Source organism: Nannobrachium achirus, assembly GCF_963921795.1.
Source record: "Nannobrachium achirus genome assembly, chromosome: 21".
NCBI classification, from domain to species: Eukaryota; Metazoa; Chordata; class Actinopteri; order Myctophiformes; family Myctophidae; genus Nannobrachium; species Nannobrachium achirus.
In genome coordinates this window covers 34317978-34339070 of record NC_137828.1, presented here as the reverse complement: position 1 = coordinate 34339070, position 21093 = coordinate 34317978, and the positions used below count along the sequence as shown (strand labels likewise).

Sequence of the window (21093 nt, the reverse complement as noted above, 5' to 3'; positions counted from 1 at the left end):
TAAACAGAACACCCCCAATAAAAGTATGGTTTAGTCCAAAGTAAGCCCAGAGAACAAACAGGAACACACTGACATCTAGTGGGCTGTTTGTGGAAAGACAACTGGATCATCATCCTGGAAGAAATAGAACATTTGAAAATTACTGTCAAATATATTGCATTATTACTTGTTATGTTACCGTCATTTTAAAGCAATATAATTTAAATTACCATCTGTGTCAAATACTGTAGAGAGTAACACATTATTAGTTGTTAGCATGAATTTACTACATAATCTTTCACCAAAACAACCGCAAAAGTAGGCTATATGACTTGGCCAGTCACTGTCACCGTACGTTCTATAGATAGAGAGAATGATAGTGTTGTAGCCAATTTTATGGTTGTGTATTCTCTCTCTCTCTCTCTCTCTCTCTCTCTCTCTCTCTCTCTCTCTCTCTCTCTCTGGAGTGCTGTGCTGGCCACGCGATACTTGGTTGGTGTTGTGGTTGTCCTTAGCAACGCGCTGATGCTTGGTGTCGTTTTGGCTCCGGCCAATTCAGCTATGTATCTATCCATATCTTTTACAACAACATAGGCATGGTTAAAACTTGTATCTGCAAGCCATATCTTTTGCTTTAATTATTTAATAACAGCATGGATGATGGAGTAAATGCAGCAAAAGAAAGAGCATTACAGGACAGTGTCCCACCATATCTGGAGATCAAGGTAGGCTAGTAAGGCTACTATGCATAGCTGTATTCAGGATTCAAGAGATTTGTGTGTGAAATGTTGGTGTGACATGATGCTAAACACCTGGCCTGTAACAACAAAACAGGGTAAAGTGTAAATATCAACTTTATTAGCAGTTCTCATGGGAAAAGCACAGGACAGTAGGTCTACAGCTCAGATACAAGGTCTACTAATAGGATGTAAACCCAAGAAAGCACTATGGCTTGTTTACATTGGGTTTCTTTATTGGATTATACAAACACTTTAGTATAGTATATATATAATTAAATATACATAATACACACCTCCAGCAGAAGGCTGGCCTAAGTCCAGACATGTAGGCCTAAATTATATGCAGGAGATGTACTAACTATAGTGCCCCGTCAGAACGCTGAGTTATAGATGAGAGTAGAAGGATTTCAGGGTGTTCTGTGAGACTTTGAATCGTCTCAGCTTTCTGAGGTGGCAGCTAGTGCACAGGTGACTCCGACCACAGTGATGTACACCGCTGTACTTGAAACTACTCACCCGAGTCTCTACTGGTGTCCTGTTTGTATCACCTCATGAGGATTGTAGGTCCTCTGACATTGCGTACAGAAATCCACAAATCATCTCCTTGGTTTCACTGACATTCAAGAAGAGGCTTTTGTCATGGCACCATGAATCGCTTTGATGACATCCTTTTTCTTATAGAGGGTATGCGCATGCATAATGTGAATGGCAAAGTGGCAAATCAAGTGAGTAGCAAAGTGAGTTTAACTTTTTCTGTTTGGATGTATGGGCTGTCAAGGCCAGAAAGTAGTTTTTTGCCACTCAGTAGGCGTTCCCGCATAACTTCCAGGTATGATGATGTCACACGCATACCCTCTATTAGAAAAGATTAAATCCATTATTATATAATGTTAGCATAATCATGTATTTGTATCCATTGTAGACAAGAGCTGAAGACACAAGGAACACAGCAGCTGCATCTCTTTCAGCTTCAACAGGAGGTAGCTCTCCTAATTTTGGCAGAGTTGTGGTATACATGTCTGTCATATTAATCAGATGCCACCTTTTTGGTATAATGTGAGCACATTTTATTCATTTGTTTTTTTCTTTCTATCAGGTTGTGGCCTAATTTCACAGCTGGGATCAGAATATGAAAGGAAGAAGCAAATACTCCAAGAGGAACTTCGTCAGGACTACAGATGTTATGTTACAAAGGTCAGATTAAACAATCACAGGGTATGATTAATACCCTTTAAATAGTTTAGAATAAAATTAAATATAACATACAACAGTCAGTATACATCAATAAAAACGTACTTAGAATACACAAGTGTATTAAAAACTCTATAAAATGCATTCCCATAACGCAGAAGCAGTGATCAAGGGCTGTAGGGATTGGATGGAAGAGCTATTTAAAAACATCTTATTTAAATGTCCACTGCAGTTGGCACAAATGATGTCTTGTAACCTTTCTTTTTTGTTAGAGGTACTATGAGCCTCCTGTCTGATGGTAACATACGGTTGTATATGTCCTAAAGTTGCTTGTTTGTTTCCAATGATCTTACTTGCCTGACTAAGTACCTGGATGAGCTTGTTCCTATCTCTAACTGAGAGGTTCCCATTCCAAGAGACGATGTTAAAAGTGAGAACGTTCTCAGTGAGTGACCTATAGACCATGGTCAGGGTGTGTTTGCTAGAATTCAAACTTCTCAGTTGCCTGAGAAGATAAAGTGAATTTATTGTCTATAGTTTTTCCCAGATTCAGATGTGATTAGATTACAAAATCGTATCTTTTTTTACCATTCCTCCCCCAGAAAGAAGTTCTGAAAGGAGGAGAGCCTGGCCCACAGCCTCGGAGTCTCTCCCTACCTATTGATGAGAGAAGATTTGCTAAGGTGTGTGTGTGTGTGTGTGTGTGTGTGTGTGTGTGTGTGTGTGTGTGTGTGTGTGTGTGTGTGTGTGTTGTGTGTGTGTGTGTGTGTTTGCGTGCGTGCGTGCGTGCGCTTGTGTGCGCGCGTGTGTGTGTGTGTGTGTGTGTGTGTGTGTGTGTGTGTGTGTGAATGAATCCATTTTTATCAGTCTTATCTTAATCCCAGAACCTTATAAGAGAGAATGAGTAAACACGTGGTTTCCATGGCCGTCAGTGTTCCACCCTTTAGTGATATGTCGTACCTCAGCTTGAGCTGATGTAAAAAGTTGATTGCATTTCCTTGCGTCACATAGCAACTGCTTTAGTTTACATTTGCTGAAAGACAGGCTAGTGTCTCAACTCTTGTCTTGGCATAGCTAACCAAATGTTGTTCAATTGTAAGACCTATCAGTGGCTTGATGGAGTAATGAATGGATCTAAAATACTGTGTGTGACAGGTATGGACGGTAGAATAAGGTGCTGAATACAGCTGCTTTGATTGTCATGTTTTCTCAAATTGTGAGTGATGATGTAATGTATTGCTCTTTTTTCTGCTTCAGTATTCAGTGGAGAAAGAAAGATATGCGTCACTTTCAAACATGCAATATTCTTTATGTACTATATACTGTGTTGACTTGAGTCATCCAGTGAGGAACCCCAGAGACAAACAGCTTTGAATTTGTGTTCTGTCACTAGGAGCAACTGAGAGAGGAGAGAAATTTTGAATACAACCTCTTCCTCAAGAGACAAGCTGGACTGAGACGTTTAAGACAAACACATCCTGTTGTCTCTCAGGTAGAAGTAAAACATACTTCCTGTTTTTCATAGGTTTGTGTTCATATTCAATAAGCGCCACCATCACTCTGCACATTCATATCTCTACAGGTTCAGGTGTTGGATGCTCCAAGCTCTTCTTCTCCAATTCCTCTGCTGACGATTACTGAGGCTGAGCCAAGCGTGCTACAGCCAACACACGAGGAGCAGCTCCCATCTACAAGGAATGCAATCACTCAGACCAAGGCAGCAGGGACTGGAACGGGAACACAGAACCCTCAGAAGCGAAGGCAGTGGCACATTCGCAGACTGAACAACCCCCGGGAGGTCTGGGAGGGCACTGGCAAGCCAAGAAGGCTCAGAGGGCTCAGGGCGGACTATAGCTCAGAGGCGGGGCGGAACACAGACGAGGAGGATGAGGAAGAGGAGCTGGAGTTTTATCCCCAGAGAGCGCAAAACGGAAACATCAGAGAGCCTGGACACACAGTGAGAAGCCAGCAGCACAGAGCTGACAGGTGAGGTGTAATCCTAGAGGTTTTGACAGCCACCCTCCTGCAAGAGTCATATTATCACATGTGTTAATCATATTGCTTTCATCTGTTGTGTCGTTCTGTGTCAGAGTTCTTCTAGACACAAAAGAAGTGGATGTCCCAGGTGTTTGTGAGGAGGACAACGAAAGCAGGATTAGGAAGTCACAGTCAGCAAGAACAAACCCCATGTAATGTAGTGTACTGGTCACCCGCTATTAAACAAATGTGATTAGCATTCCTTTGCAAGGAGAACACTTCAGTCTCTCTGTTGATCAAGGCAGTATTGATTGAATGGAGCCAAAAACAGGAAAATATTAAGACAACATAATTACTTTTATTAGCAGTCAGGCATTTTAGTGCCTTTCAGCACTTTGTTTTCTTACCTGATTATATTGTATCTCTGTTTCCGATGTATGCAATTAGTTTGCCTGCAAATAGAGCCGCCTCATCAATAAGCTTTTAATATGGAGGACTGTTCTCTCTGATGGAGAGTACGCCTTGGGCCAGTTCCAAGTACCGGTAGACAATTACTCACCACGGTTCCATCAGACGAGCTGCATTGATTTGAGTCGGAGGCTTTCCTCCCTGTTTCTAGGCCACTGGGTGGAAGGCTCTGGGGTGGGCAGACTGTGATTTGTGATAGTGGTGTGACGTGAAGCGCTGGTGCACAAGGCTCATGGGGGTGTGGCTCAAGGGGAAACTGATTGATAACCTGCTAGCTTCATACTGTACGCTGTCATTGATTTGCCAGGCTCAGACTCTTGACTGTCTATTTGTGTGTAACAGTCCACAAATGCCAGACAGCATGAGGACTACAGAGAGATCCAGGTCTGCTGCCAACAACGACACCGCTGAATTCACCACCGGACTCCTGATCGGTAGGACCTACTCTCACAAATTATAGTTTTCAGATGCATCTTCTTCATACATTCTCTGCAACATATATGCTAGAACATGTCTTTCAATGGTTTTGTGTTATGATGCAGGGACGACGGAAAGGTATTCGGCCTCTCAGATGAGAAAGGAGCGCTACAGACAGGAGCTGCTGGAACAAATGGCTGAAGGGCAAAGAAACAAAAGGAAGTGAGTATCAGCATATGCAAGGTGACATCAGTTAAATGAGATTGAAGACCTGAGGGGATTCTAGGGTTAGTATTTATACAGACCCTACCTGCACTGATTTGGTCAGCCATTTGTCCTTCGCGAAATGGTCTTGTATTGTGAAAAGTTGAATATATATCATACTTCATACTGTATACTTTAGATCAGTGGTTCTCCCCCCAGGGGGGTCCCCAAATTATTTTGGGGGGGTCCCCAGATGATTAACTTAATGTGCAACATCGTTTTCTCACTCAACAGTAAACAAACAAACATAAAGTTTAAGTGAATAGAGGGTATCTGCACATTTCTAAAGTGACGATTTATGGACTTCTCTAAAATGACAAATTAAACATTGGCCAAATTGTCAAATATCAGAGGCAGAAATTGTGAAAATTGCAGATCTAGATCAGATCTGATTATTTTGGGGGGTCGCGGCCCGAAACGGTTGAGAACCACTGCTTTAGATCCTGCTTTAGAGTGAGTAGACAATGTTTTTAAAGAAGATATAATTTGATTTGCATCCCCCCCCCCCCCCCCCCCAGGGAAAAGGAACTTGAGTTGAGAGTTGCTGCCACTGGTGCTGTAGACCCTGAGAAGAAGGTAAAGCAGAGCAAAGTGCAAAGAACTAAAAATCCCTTCTTGTTGGGTATCATTCGTTGATTTTTCTGTTGCATTTCATACAGTGGAAGATACATTTTGTTGCATCACTTCACGTCACATTATGATGACCAAAACCTTTTCAGACACGTGTTTGGTTTGGTGCAACCTCTTTGTGTGTTTACCATTTTATCTCTGAGCTGTTTTGTGTTTTCATTATTTTCATACAAGCCTTGGCCCAATTATGACAATAGTTGTACTTGTCTTGTCTCTCGCTATCAACACTTGTTACACAAATTGTTTTTGCGAGATCATAATTCAGTTCACTTGGCACATTGATTGCATAGCTATTTGTATTCATGTGTACATTTCCGTTTTCATTAGAAGCATATTCTTCTTTTCTTTTTCTGCATATTGTGTCCTTTCATCTAGCCTGACCGCATTAAGCAGTTTGGGGCAGTCAATCGTGAGTATACAGGCTGGAGACGGGATGTTCCCTATAAGCCTGGGGTAGGCATGGATTCCTTGGGGACCACGGCAAGAACCCAGGATGACAAGCCACCAGTGGGCTCGGGTCCCCCAAACAAACCTCCGGTGACCTTCCCCTCCTCAGCCCTGGACCACAGCATAACCCTCGGTCACAACACTGGAAGGACAGCGGGAGGTTTAGGGATGGGGATGGGACTGGGGGTCCCTGGACTGTCCGCTTTTAACGAAGACTTCCACAGGAGCCTCTCCAACACATTAGGAGAGATGGTAGCGCCACGGTAACTTAATTCCCCCTTTCATAGGCTTTATTATAGTTAATTTTGCTAATCTATTGATTTCTGTGTCTGCTTTTGTAGAATGTTAATGCATTGCTTTGTATTTTTGTTTTTCAGACTTGCCACTATTCCTCCTCCCATGCCCCCCACTGTAACAGACGCATACAGGACCCCTTATGACGAGGCCTATTACTACTATGGAGCAAGAAATCCTCTCGATCCATATACGCCCTACAGTCAGTATATGCTGTAATATTACACCGTTTTTTTATGGCGTAACCGTTGGCCAAGCCAATAGACAGATTTAGTTTGTATGACTGGCTGGATTTACAGGTATACTTGACCCTTATAAGTGAACCAGTCTCACTTCTCATGCCACTACATCATAGAGCCACATTTGGTCATGAAAGTGGCACAGTAACACGGAAACTTATGAAGGGCATGGAAGTTTGACTGATTGTTGAAAGGAACGTTTGTAACTAACATTGTTCTTGTGAAACACTCTTGTTTATATTTATTTATTGGTGAAGTATTTATACAGATCATTATTTACATTTGGTCAAATGAAGCATCATCACACTAGGACATAGGCCTGCATGTGTACAAGCAGCCGGCATGTACCGGTATGTACAGTATATTGTGGCTTCACCACTGAACACCACTTGTTTCGGCCATAACTTGTACACATCGTAACTTAGCTAAAGATTGGCTAAATACTTGACATTCAAGTCCCGTTTCAGCCAAAACAATTACACTCTGGTCATGGAAGGATGTGGCCCATAGCAACTGTGTGACTAACTGACTATGACATGACGTCTAAGGAGACAGATTTGTCATACTGTCATTGATTGATTTATTGGTTTGCACAACAGCAGTCATATTCCAACGTACTACTTCTTTCAGAGGAAATACTTTGTCTGATGACCGTGATTCAGTGTGAAAGCACTGAATCATTGGCTTTGTAGTGTGTGGTAATTTAATGTACAGGTGGGAGTAATCCAGTGGGCTTTAAATAACCCTCTCAGACCCTTCCATAGAGATCTATTATCATTTATCATCAAGCCACTATTTCACCCCGATCGATGACCAAGAGGATTATTTGGGCACAGCCATTCATGAATCTCATTTGACCACAGCACTGATTTGACTGGTTTAAGTGCATATGCAGATGCTGAAGAATCAGGCTTAACCCTAACCCTAACCCTTGGTTGCATTTATTTTTCGTTCACCATTTTATTGTTGCCAGAATCAAGCTCACTGAGCCATGTATTGAAAATGCAGCTGAGCAGCATTAGCCAGGACACCAGATGAATGCCATTGCAAAAAAATATTTGGTCTGGACCGTCTGGTACCACTCAGTTGTGATTGGATTTCACTCCTGAAGTTGCGAGGGACCAATCAGGGCCCAGTATGAAATATGGGACGGCTTTATTACCAGAGGCATCACATTTTGTACCCGCGCCTTGGTAATGCAGGTTCCACACAGAGATTCCAGACTCATATCTATGCTCTAGCCAGGCCATGCCAGGCTAGAGCAGCATCCTGGTAATGAACCTGTATACATCGTGTGGTGTTTTAAACCCCATATAGGCCTACACTTAGTTGAATGGAGTCTCCATATCCCTTCGTTGAATAATAGTCTATCTACAAGCTCACAATAGATCTGCTATTTCTGCAGATTTATTTGCCCCAGAATAGGGATGCTATGTTTTAAGTGGTTAAAGGTTTGTTTTGTGTTTTCTACTCATCTCCCATTAGGTGGAACGCCTGGAGGAGTGGCACCACCCCATGGACCTAATGACAGCACTGGGTCAGTGTCTGTTTCCCTACCTGAACTTGACTTGCATGCCAATTTAAAACCAAATACAACTTGCAGAAACTAGTGCTTGACTGCTTTTTCCCCCCAGTTCTGTCTTTCTGCCAGTAGGGGGCGTCCAGACCAAACATTAGCATGTTGTGTTCAATTCAATGCTGTACACATGGACCATGACTCATTACAGCTGCATTATCTGTCTTTAGAGCAACCGTCCAGCAAAGAGCATCTTCCTTGTCTAATGGGTTGCTGCTGCCTGGGGAGAAAGCCAAGCACACCAGAGAGAAGGCTCAGACTTATCAAGAAGAACTTAGACAGCAGGTACACAATCACATCTGCATGGCTGGAACATTAGCATTCAGTACATTTGATGGGGGTGGGGGGTGGAGGTGCTGTTTAAGTTCTAAATCACTTTAAAGCTATGAATTTCAGGTTAGCGAGTTGGTTCAGGTGTTCAAAAAACAATCCTTTGTTTCCTTTTCCTACATTTAAAAATAAATATCTCAGAAGATATATATATATATATATATATATATATATATATATATATATATATATATAATTAAGAAGTAGTCAAAACAGCCTACAAGCTCACAATGCGGCACAAAGCAATGCATTGTGTGCAAATGTCTGATTTTACTTTTGGGTCTTGAGTAAAAAAGTTTGTGAACCACTACTGTAAGTGTTCTGAAGCGAGACGCCTATCTTCCTTTGCTTCCCAGATCAAAGACAGCGAGGAGCGTAGAAGAAGAGACAGACAGGAGAGAGAGCGTTACGACGCCAAGATCGAGGCCGAGATGAGGGCCTACGACCCTTGGGGGAGAGGCGGAGCCGGGGCCCCTATTAAGGACAACAGAGGAAACCTTATCAGTGTGTTTGCTATAATGTTCTCTTTTTTTGCCATCTCCTAAACACATTTGATGCCACATTTTATACTTTACTTTCTTATGACGGTAGTTTCACCTAAAGACGTCACCAGAAGAAGATTCTCTGAAGGTAGTAAAAAAGAGTCTCCTTGCCCTCAGGTGACCTGAAACAAATGCACAGGATCAACGAGACAGCGTACATGAACCCTCAGTCCCGGGACAGGAGAGAGCCAGACGGCCACACTCCTCGAGCTGAGGACAGGGCTCCCTCCTATCAGATATCAGGTTATCCTTACTGTTCTTCTTCTTGGTGTCCATGTGGTGAAGCTTAGCCGGGTTATTGCCTAAAATGTGTTTCGCTCTGCACATGTTTGTGTGTGTGTATGTTTATGCCATATATCCACTTCCGATATTCACATGTCGGCACATTTTGTTGGGTATGACGCAAAATAGCTAAATGTTACTCTGTTTCATTCTGCTTTGGTTCATCTTTGTAGGCCGTCCGTCTCCGTTTGCCCGTGGTAACGTGTTCGCTGCTAAGCCCACTCCACAGCAGCTCCACGAGCAGGACGCTTACAAGGACTGCCTGAAGCAACAGGTAGAGATAAACACTTGAATCCTTACGTCCCTATTCTGGGGGCGAACATTCAGGGATTGGTGTTGAAGGAAGAATTAGGAGGGGACCAACTGTAGAGCCCCGGGGGACCCAGGTCAACAAAGTATAGGGTTTGAGTGGATAACTGAGCCTCGTCCATCTATATGAACTGGCCTCAGGTTTGACATGTGGCGGGTGAGGGAAGGATCAAATAAAACACAGGTTAATTGTATTTGTGTGTGTGTGTGTGTGTGTGTGTGTGTGTGTGTGTGTGTGTGTGTGTGTGTGTGTGTGTGTGTGTGTGTGTGTGCGCGCGCGCGTGCGTGTGTGTGTGTGTGTGCGTGCGTGTGTGTGTGTGTGTGCGTGCGTGTGCGTCCCTGTGGGACAGATAGAAGAGAAGAGGCGAAAGCAGACGGAGGAGAGGGAGCGCATCCAGGCAGAGGAGGAGAGGGAGGACAGGAGGCTGGCCGAGGACAGAGCCCACATGCTGCGGGAGTACGAGGCAGAGCAGGAGAACAGGAAGAAGAAGATGGAGGTGAGTTGCTCCATCCAGACTGGTGCCAGAAGGAGTATGATATGTGGTCAGGAGGAGGAGGTCAGACGAGGGATGGGGCAGCGTTTCCACAAGTTCTAGAACAGGGGTCTTCAACGTTTTCATGCCAAGGACCCCTTAGTCGAGAGAGAGATGAAGCAGGGACCCCCCACAACCCATAGATACAATATAGTTTCATCGTTTGACAGCGCAATCATCAGTGTATTTTGGATTCATGTCAACTTGTGTTTTCAGATATTTAACCACTTGAACCGTCAATACTTAAAGGAGCTATAGTCAACTTTTTCATTGTAGGGCCGGCACTTTGTTTACATCCTAGTCTATAGACTAGAATGTAAACAAAGTGTCGGTCTGACAATGGCCAAAATGATTATTTTATCAATATTTTACGCTTTTTGTGGTCATTTTTGAATTGAAACACATATATGAAGCTTATTTTTTTATAAAATATTTTCGAAACATTATTTTTATTTTAGCATCCATTTTTCAAGAAAAAGTTGACTATAGCTCCTTTAATAAACTTGACCTTTCACTCTGTACTTAGTCTGCGCTTTTTCCCCTCTACACCAAAGCTATTTGCCGAAAATAGCCGATCTACAAGCTCACAACGCCTCACAGGGCGTTGTGAGCTTGTAGATCTGCTATTTTTGGCTAACGTTCTCAGAATATGGACGCTAGGGTTGAAGTGGTTAATATAGAAAAGGAGGGAAAAAAAGCTTCTATCACACAAAGATTTGGAGGACCCCCTGTAGGAACTCTGATGACCCCCTAGGGATCCTGGACCCCCTGTTGAAGACCCCTGTTCTAGAAGGAACTGAGGAGAACGGTTCAGTTCAGTTCATCTCTCAGTACAGCTCCCTGAAGGGAGTGGCTGACTTGTCTGGCACAGCAGTGATGGTTCGCCTCTGTCTCTGTGTCCCCTCTCTCTCTGTAGCAAAAACAGAGCAACAAAACGACCACGCGTCAAGCAGACGAGCATCGAGGGGAGGAGGAGGAGAAGAGGACGACGAGGGAGGAGGAAGAGAGGCAGAAGGAGGCGCTGAGACTGCAGTGTGAGAACGAGGAGAAACGGAGGGAGAGGCTGGCGCAGGTGAGTGATTCCGAAGCCCGTTACCGGCAGCTTCTTTGTTTCCCTTTCAACGTTTCTGACAATCAGGATGGCTCTCCCCTACCATGCAGCTGCGGAGGGAGCCTTCTCCTCCTGTCCCAGCCCTGCAGAAGAGGCACCAGGCCTCCAGGCCCCCCTCTGCCATCAGCCTGCTGTCTGTAAGTTACTGCAACACAGGAAAAAACGAAACAATCCAACCTCACAAATACGTTCACTCCCATATTGTATTCTACACCAGTGGTTCCAGTGGTTCCCAAACAGTGATATTTGTGGGTCACAGACCAATTTCTAACAAAAACCAACAATCTAAGAAATTCCATAAATGAAAAGAAAAATATAATTAAGAAGTAGTGAAAATAGCCGAACTACAAGCTCACAACACTGCGCGAAGCGACGCGTTGTGAGCTTGTAGATCTGCTATTTTCACTACTTCTTAATCTAGTTTGGGTCCCGGGCAAAGGTCTACTTTCTCTTTTGGGTCTTGGACTAAAACGTTTGGGAACCACTGTCCTACACAATAAAAAAATATTTCATTTATTTTTAAATGCTAATTTGTGCGCTCACAATCCTCATAACAATCTCCTTGTCTCAGGAGCGGTCTACATCGTCTGTGCCGTCCTCTCCACCTGTTCCCGCCAGGAAAAACCAACTCAGAGCCAAAGGTGAGACCGCCTTCCAGTATGGTTGCACACTCCGGTGTAAAAAGGAAGTTTTCATGCGTGCTTCAACCACTAAAGTGGGGAGCTGTTGCACTCAGACAGAAGGGCAATCCTTGAGTGTAGAGGACAGAAATGGTGAAGCCATTATTTAGCCGCCACTAGGCTAACATTTCTGTTCTTTTATCGCTCACCCTTCTTCCTCCCTCCATCAGAGGACCAGCGGGGGGTACTCGGTGAGTTGTCAACCTTGCGCAAGCACCTGAGGAGTGAGCACAGACGACTGGAAGGTCAGCTGGGTCAGACAGATGGCGAGGACACGAACACGCCTCCTCCCACCAGGTATAAGCACAACTTTCACTACTCCCCTTACCTGACCTTTCCAGAAGAGGGAGACTCGTTTATCATAATGCTTCCTGTTTAAAGAACAGAGAGATGTACTTACATTAGCAGCACACTGCCTCAGCTGGTCTCAGTTCAGTGGATACTGCCTAAAAGATCTAGCTCATTAGGCAGTGATGCAGCTGGTTCTGGTCTACTTGAAGGGGAGTTCACATTTTTCTTTTGCTGCCTGAAAGGGGGTTTCTCTTGTCCTTAGCTAATGATTAAACCAGGCTACTCAACATAAGAGGGCTCAGGGGCCACTCAGCAAAATATCAAAAGTCCAAGGGTTGCAAGCTAGAAATGACAGTCCTATTTTGGACATTTAGACAAATTACACACTACACGAGTAGTCTAAAAATTAAGGAAACACACAGAAAAGTGAGAAAACAGACATATTTCCATCTATAAGGCCAAACCTCATTGAACACAAATATTGTCATGGAATGATTAATGATGAAAAGTCACAAAATATGGCTTTATTCACAACATGTGAAGAGAACATTACTGTTGCAATAAATCAGAGGTAGGTAAGAGGCCAATACTGAAATTAAGCCATATCTATCACACTTTCTTGTGCTGGTACAAACAATAACATACCTGTTCTAACTAAAATGACGTTTTGGAAACAAACATAATTTGTTACCAAACCTTTTTGGTTTCAGGCTAGATTCCAAATCTAGAAACAGGCTTCATACTGAAAAAGAAAAATACATTTTTATTGGTAGCCTATGACCATGAAGGGACGCACAGACATGCTGCAGGGGCCGCATGCGGCCCACGGGCCGCAGGTTGAATAGCGCTGGATTAAACAGTACTAATATGACCCAGGTCATCTTCCCATAATATCTGCTCTGACTTGCTTGCTTCAGGGACTACTCAGGTTCAGTGCACTACTGTACCTTCATGTGTCATGACTCATGAGTCACCTTATATGGAATATAATCATGAGATTCCTGATGTCAACCATGCGCGTAACAAAAACACTGCCTGCTTACATACAAAACAGGTCTACTACAAGTCAGTGAAGAAATGCCTTTGAGCCGGTGCCAGCCTCGGGGCTTCCCTGTGGTTCCAGAGTAAACTGCTTCGGCAGAATCCTCTACGCTGTATGACTGAGAAAACCACAGGGATGTGATTGACCTCCACATGCCCCATGTTGTGGCTTTTCTGTGATTTCTACCGCCAGTTCCATCAATAGATTCTTAATTCCTTCTGGAATGAAACTCATCTAGGCTCACCAGGGCAAGCACAGCATTGGGTGGGGGGGTCATGTATACAATAAACTCCCAAATGGCGTTTTGATCAATTTTGACCCGCTTGGGATTAAATTAACACTGAGGATTTTATTGTGTATGCTGTAGCAAGCACTGGGTGTGGTCTACTGTGACTCAGCACATTGTCATCAGACCATCAGTGTTGCTGGACTGTAGACATTGACAGTTGACACCCATTTTGCATTATAAGTGTATTTATTGCGACCATAGGTCGCAGTTTAGTGTATGTGAACGGTCACAGCTTTACCGTATCTCTGTCACGCCTGACACTGTGGTTAGCCGCTCTGACATCATGCTGTGATTTCAGGGGAACCACTCTAACAGAATGGGTTTGCTGCTCTGACATCACACTCTGACTTCACTGTGATGTCAGGGGAACCACACAAACAGAATCCCTTTTATGCCCATACATGGAGATCCCTGATGTCATCAATATTAAGGGATTTCATATGGGAATGCCCATATATGGAGGCCACATCGGCCAGATATCACACTAACAGAATCCATATATGGCCAAGACAGCCCATATCTGTGGCTGGTTATACCTACTTATTATAACTCTATGGGTTATACAGACAGGGATCTCCATGTATGGGCATAAAAGGGATTGTATGTATGATGTCAGATGTCATAGGACTTTCACATTACGAATAACTGAGTAAGCATGTTTGGGCTCTCACAGCATATCTCCATATACAGTACATGAATCTCCATATATGGGTACCAGGGGTCTCCATATACCGGTATGGTAACTGGTAGTTATGCATAATTATAAACATTTATAATGAGCCTATAAACTAGTAAGATACCTAAGGGCGAAAAGTGCCATGTCTTGGCCATCTGGCCAGTGATGTATATCGGACCAGTTACCCATATATGGAGACCCCTGGTACCCATATATGGAGATCCATGTACTGTATACAGTATGGAGATATGCTGTGAGATCCCAAACATGCTTACTCAGTTATTTGTTATGTGAAAGTCCTAAGATGTCTAATGCGCTTGCAGGACTACAGATGGAAATAAGCTTCTAGCTAAATCCAGCGTGTTTATTACATGAGATCATGTTCCAATTGATTGAATACTTGTACATGTATTGAATGTTCATTAACGTGCACAGCGAATAAACAAATAAAGTAAGTATAAAGCTTATAACGCATTATAGACCCGACCGTTTCTTTTTTTCTTCATTCTTCCCAGGCGAAGAGGATGTCCAAAGGTGGACATGTTGGAGTTGGCGCGGATGCGTGCCACCCAGGGGGCACCCAGGAGAGCCCACTCTGGGCAGGCCCACGTAAACACACAAAACCTCAGGGAGTTCAACCAGCTCAAATACAGAGGTAATGTCAGAATCAGTGGGGGAGAAAGTATGAAAGTGTTGGCATCAAAATGTATTTAAAGTACCAAGAGTAAAAGTACGAAATGTTTGAAAATAGCCAATCTACAACGCATTGCAACGCGTTGTGAGCTTGTAGATCGGCTATTTTCAAATAGTCTATAGGTATAAAATAGGACTAAAGTGGTTTATGTATGTTTTATAATATTATAATTTAGGCCTATATCTGCAAAGTAAGTGATGACTAAAGTTTCCAAATAAATGTAGTGGAGTAAAAGTACAACATTTGGATCCGTAGTGAGACTACAGTTGGGGGGCGCTCGCTGGCCTAGCGGTCCAGGCGCATACCACATACCACAGACTAAGTACAGAGTGAAAGGTCAAGTTAATTAAGTATTGGCGGTTCAAGTGGTTAAATATCTGAAATTGACATGAATCCAAAATATATTGAGGATTGTGCTGTCAAACAATGAAACTATATGGAATCTATGAACAGGTTGTGGGGGTCCCTGCTTCATCTCTCTCTCAACTAAGGGGTCCTTGGCCTGAAAACGTTGAAGACCCCTGCTGTAGAGACATGGGAAACCTAGGGCAGACAAAGACCCTCGAGACATAACATGATTGGATTTGAACTCACGAGGAGCATACCACTAAGCACGCCGTCTAAAAGTGGTCTTCTTCTTCGAGTCCTTTGCAATCTTAGATGTCGTTCTGCCAGTGTCTGGAGCAGGACACAGCCGATGGAGTCGGCTCAGCCAGGTCCCGGGGGGCTGCACCGGGGGGGCGTTGTCACATTCCAGCAGGTGGGCCATTGTCTGTACTGCTCCACAGCCACAAGTGTCCTCTGTGCTGTAGTTCCACACCTTCAACAGTGCTTTGCACCTCCCCTGCTCTACCCGCAGTCTGTTGAGGGTCTTCCAGGTCGGCCATGGGAGGTCGTGTCCGCTGGCGAGGCATTCAGTAGGTGTTATTCCTCTCTCCTGCCATTCTGGGACTCGGGTGTAGAGTTGGTCCCATTCAACCCTCCACATGTTGGTCCGGGCCGATTCCTTGGTGGACTGAAGAGGGGGGACTGTATGCAGGAAACTGGCTCTAGATTTAAGTCTAGATGGGGGTGCTGTGTGTCCGTACAGGGGATGCCTCATGTCAGACTCCTGTGCTCTCCGCTCATCTTGGGCGACGACGGAGCGCCTGATGTGGGGTGGGGCAATGCCGGCCAGTGCATAGAGGCACGGGACAGGCGTTGTCTTTAAGCAGCCCGTGATGATGCGGCAGGTGTCATTGAGGGCCGTATCTACCAGTTTAGTGTGGTGGGAGCGGCTCCAGCTTGAGCATGCATACTCAGCTGTGGAGAAACACAGGGCTAGGGCTGTTGTACGGATGGTTGGTGGGTCAGCGCCCCACTTTGAGTTTACCAGTTTGCGCAGAATGTTGTTGCGGGTGTTGACCTTGGCTTTGGTGTTCAGAATGTGGGTTTTGAAAGAGAGCGTCCTGTCTAGTGTGACTCCGAGGTACACAGGGTTTGGATGGTTCAGTAGTTTGTGCCCATCCCATGAGACATTCAATTCTCTTCCTGCATCGCGGTTTTTCAGGTGGAAGCTGCATAGCTGGGTTTTTGATGGGTTGGGTATTAAGTGGTTGTTATTGTAGTAAGTGGACATGTCTTGGAGGGCACTTTCCAGGATGGTTTCGATGTTATTGAAGCTCTCTTGTTGGGTGGTGATGCAGAGGTCATCAGCATAGATGAAGCGGTGGCATAAAAGTGGTCTAATAGTGGTATAGATTTGAAAGTTTTTTTGTCGTCTAAACTTAGACTAGATGACTAATAGACGTCTAATAGTCGTCTAAATATAGACGGTCTGCATTTAGACGACTATTAGACGTCTATTAGTCGTCTAGTTTAAGTTTAGACAACAAAAAAACGTTCAAATCTATACCACTATTAGACCACTTTTAGACGGCGTGCTTAGTGACAGGCCCCCCCCCCCCCCCCCCCACCCTCATCAAGCTTCTGTCTGTCGCTCATCATAAAGTTCCTCCATCAGGGACGCGGGATTTCTATTGGCATCTCGGTTACGCAAAGACCCGCCCTTGGAAAACTCCTCCGCCTGCCTCTGATTGGCCGCCAACAAGAAAGACCCTCTTATTATCTTACTGTCATCAGGGACTGGCAGTTTGGCCCTGCACACACAGCACAAGGCAGCAACAAAGGAAATGGCATTGGCCCGTTTCCCAGAATGGCTTAGAAGGCTGTAGAGAGAAACTTGCAAATTCCAAAACTAGCAAAATGTGGGAACAAGTTCTACAACAAAATGTGTTCTACACACACACACACACACACACACACACACACACACACACACACACACACACACACACACACACACACACACACACACACACACACACACAGTTTTATGTTATTTGCATCATTGTCTTTTCTCCACAGAAAACATCAGGCAGCAACAGAAGCTGTGAGCTTGTAGAGCTGCTATTTTTGCTGAATGTTCGCCCCAGAACAGAGACAATAGAGTTCATGTGGATATAATAATAATAATATTGTGAAAATGAGCTACTTGTCAGCTCGAGCATATTATCTCTCTTTTGTTTTTTTGGTCAGGTGTTTCAGACACCATCTTGAAAAGTACAATATCCCCTGGTAATGGAGTGGCTCACATTAAAGTGTGGGAGCCTCAGACTGCATCAGATCAATTCTGTCCGTTCAGTCCTTATCAGGGCCGCAGCGCATGCAGTCAGGCTGCAGAGTTGCTGAGTCACTGCCAAGCCTTTTTCTCAGGCTGGGCACGGATGGGAGAGAGGATGCTGAAAAAGCCGGGATAGGAGCGATTAGATGCTATCCTGCCATTTATGTTTACTCTTGGGTTTTTCTGTTTCAGTCTCCACACAAGATCTGATCTACGGCCCCCTGGCTTTAGCTTTCATTTCCTTTTTTTGTGATTGAGCAGCCAATGACTGATCTGCCACGCCTGAGGAAATCCACTACACCTCTAATGTACACACACACACACGCTTTATTGACGCATCAGTGGCAGTGCACGTGATGTGATCGGAAACAATCACCAAAGCAAGGTTGTGTTCAAGAGAAGTGCTGCCTTCAGGTCTCCTGAACTTGAATGCAGCATCTTATGTTGAAATCAAGAAATGTGTAGAAATCAAGCATCGAAAATAGCCGACCTCCAAGCTGTGTGAGCTTGGAGGTCGGCTATTTTCGATGTTTTCACCAAAAGGCCCTTTTAGAAATTTTAGCCCCTGCCTCTCTAACATTCTCTGCACGTCCCTGTTGTGTGTGTTTGTGTGTAGACACTGAGTCTCGTGAGGAGGTGTGTTACGCGTACCCTGAACCACCCAGTGATGAGCACAGTCTGGATATTCAACAACAAGCTCTGCTCCGTGAGCAGCAGAGAAGAATCAAGAACATGAGGAAAGATGAGGGAGGTCAGTTGCTTAACACGCACGCACGCACGCACGCACGCACGCACGCACACACACACACACACACACTTTTATGTTATTTGCATCATTGTCTTTTCTCCACAGAAAACATCAGGCAGCAACAGAAGCACCTTGGTCCTGTGAGTGTTTAGACTACGCTACTCTCTTTTTCAATTCAACATATTTTTTGACTGCTCTCTTTTTCAATTCAACATATTTTATTGGGACTGCTCTCGTTTTCAATTCAACATATTTTATTGGGACTACTCTCTTTTTCAATTCAACATATTTCACTGGTTCTAGTCTGCCTCTGTCTCTTCTCCCCAGAGGAACGTGCGTGCTGCTGCTTGCCAGAGAGAGTCTGAGAGTGTTTTCATTGGTAAGCTTGGCTAAACATGCTGCACTCTTGAAAGACTGCTGCCATTCTGCTTTTACTGCTCAGTTATGAACAGATTGAACACAGTACTGCTTACTGCAATGTGGGAACTGAGCTCTCTCTCTACACACAGCTCAAGGTGTGTGTGTACAGACACACTCCGTCTCTTGGAATTTCGGCTACATTTGGCACAGTCAAAGTACTGCAATGATATAATTTGTTGGCCAAGAAAGGGAAGGGAATGGGATGCTAACTGAGTCTGTGCCAGGGTAAACGTGGCACATGACAGACCATTTCGCCCACACAGCTGCTGCTATTGCTAGGTGACATGCCAACTTTAGGGTGGTGAATTGGCAAAGTTTTAGGGGGCCAGGTGGGAAACGTTCAAAGCTAACAAGGTTCACACCCTTTTATAGCTCCATTCATTCCATTTACAGTTTATGCTGAGTAGATGGATATCTAGAGGAGAGACATTTAACATGGGGTTTCTTTTGGGTTTCTATTCCGGGTCCAAGTTTTAATACTGACATGATACGGACTGATGATACCAATATCATATGATTCTGACATGATACTGACCATGATACCGACATGTTTGTAATGATGACGATTTATCTTATTGTATTTTGTCAGATTACTACGGTGGTGATGTTCGATTAAATCCAGCCCATAAGCAGAGGTCTCCACAGCACTCGGCAGACAGGGAGAGACGCATACCTCTCAAGAAGACAGACTACCCTGAAGTAATGGAACTTTATTATTATTATTATTATTATTACCCATATTATTTACTGCAGTACTTCAACATCAGTATTTCAACTGTAGTATGGCCTTCTACTGGTTGTCTTGGAACAATAGTCCTACCAGTCCATCAGTTATGTCATTTGAGACTTGCTAATATCATAATTAATAATAATGCAGCAACTGTCACGGACTGTCTGGCATCTAGGGATGGGACGTTATCACGATGATTCATATCATATCACGATGATTGTGACCCATTATCCTGGGTGGAACATTTGCCAAAAAATAGCCGATCTACAAGCTCACACCGCGTTGCATTGCGACGCGTTGTGAGCTTGTAGATCACTATTTTTTTGCAAAGACATTTGATAGAGTGAAAAAAAGACTGTATCAAGTACGTATTATTATACCTAAGTACCTTTACCAATTATAGAGCGTTTAAGTGGTACCGGATATGCAGCTTGGCAAATAAAAGGTGAACTGATCCCAGTGCATGACGGAGGACGATATCACGATAAATTAAATCTCCATGATACGATTATCATGAGTGTTTTTTTATCACGATAAACGATAATATGGCTTATCGTCCCATCCCTACTGGCTTCAGCGTTTTGTTTCCATCATGGGCTCCAGGAGGTGATCAGAGCTCCTGCTGAGAGGGAGTATGAGATCCAGCCAGATGCCCAGTCCCTGGAGTCAGTGAGCAGTCTGAATGTAGAGAGGGTCAGGGCCTACAACCAGCACCGCATCAGGAGACTGGACCTTTTGGACAAGAACCATGACTTCAGATCAGGTCAGAGCAAACATTTAATGCGTTTAGGACAGGGGTTCTCAAACCTTTTTAGGCTGTGACCCCCAAAATAAACATATTTCAACTGGGCACCCAGATTTTTGTATGTCTGTGACTGCATAATAGAAGTATGTGTGACACGTGAATATCTGTATTGTCCAGATGGGGTATTGGGTGATGACGAGGACATCCTATCTCTGCGCTCGATCCCCTCTGCCCTGGACAGACGTGTCTCCGTGGAGACAGTTGCCACGGAGCCGTGGCTGCGTCCTGGTACGTCAGAGATGGTGAAACGTCCGGGCCGTCGAGTGAGACCGGCTAGTGGAGAGACACTGGACCAGCACTGGGACAGACCCTCCACCTACCATGGCTAACAGCATGAGGCCCATATTTGCAAAACTGATTTTTAGACACTACTCCTACAGAATTTGTCCACAAATCGTAGTATCTCTAGAGTCATGTGATCAACATGGATTTGTCCGAATATCCATATATCCTCATTGGCTAAAATTGGCTTCCATGGTTTCCAGGATTGTTCTGTTTTGAACAAAATGCCTCAAATCATGAACACAGCGTGTAATCTTGGTGAAATTGGGCAAGCACGTTCCCACTAGGCAGAGGAATAAATGCCACTTCAAATTTTTTAAATCAGCCTCATGGTGACGCTATAACAGGCTCAAATCATGAACCTGCGATTTCTGTTTTTCACACACATTTCCACTCGGTCAAAGAACAAATGCAACCCTTTTCACATAGGCCTGTTATAGTGCCA

General features: G+C 44.2%; 1 protein-coding gene across 1 annotated transcript; it reads left to right on the top strand.

Annotated features, from left to right (window-relative positions):
* Positions 1-632: 632 nt before the first annotated feature.
* On the top strand, positions 633-20695 carry cspp1a (centrosome and spindle pole associated protein 1a; the record flags this gene model as incomplete). The annotated part of the gene is made up of 25 exons (XM_080751734.1): positions 633-704; positions 1836-1913; positions 2513-2593; positions 3304-3402; positions 3493-3896; positions 4001-4078; positions 4698-4789; positions 4898-4994; positions 5555-5612; positions 6042-6376; positions 6491-6609; positions 8132-8183; positions 8393-8507; positions 8909-9056; positions 9212-9337; positions 9550-9650; positions 10036-10182; positions 11380-11466; positions 11901-11970; positions 12180-12306; positions 14823-14962; positions 18280-18414; positions 19421-19530; positions 20165-20324; positions 20484-20695. The coding sequence occupies 25 exons, from the start codon at positions 633-635 to the stop codon at positions 20693-20695; spliced, it is 3243 nt and encodes a 1080-aa protein (XP_080607860.1).
* Between the last annotated feature and the right edge of the window lie 398 nt (positions 20696-21093).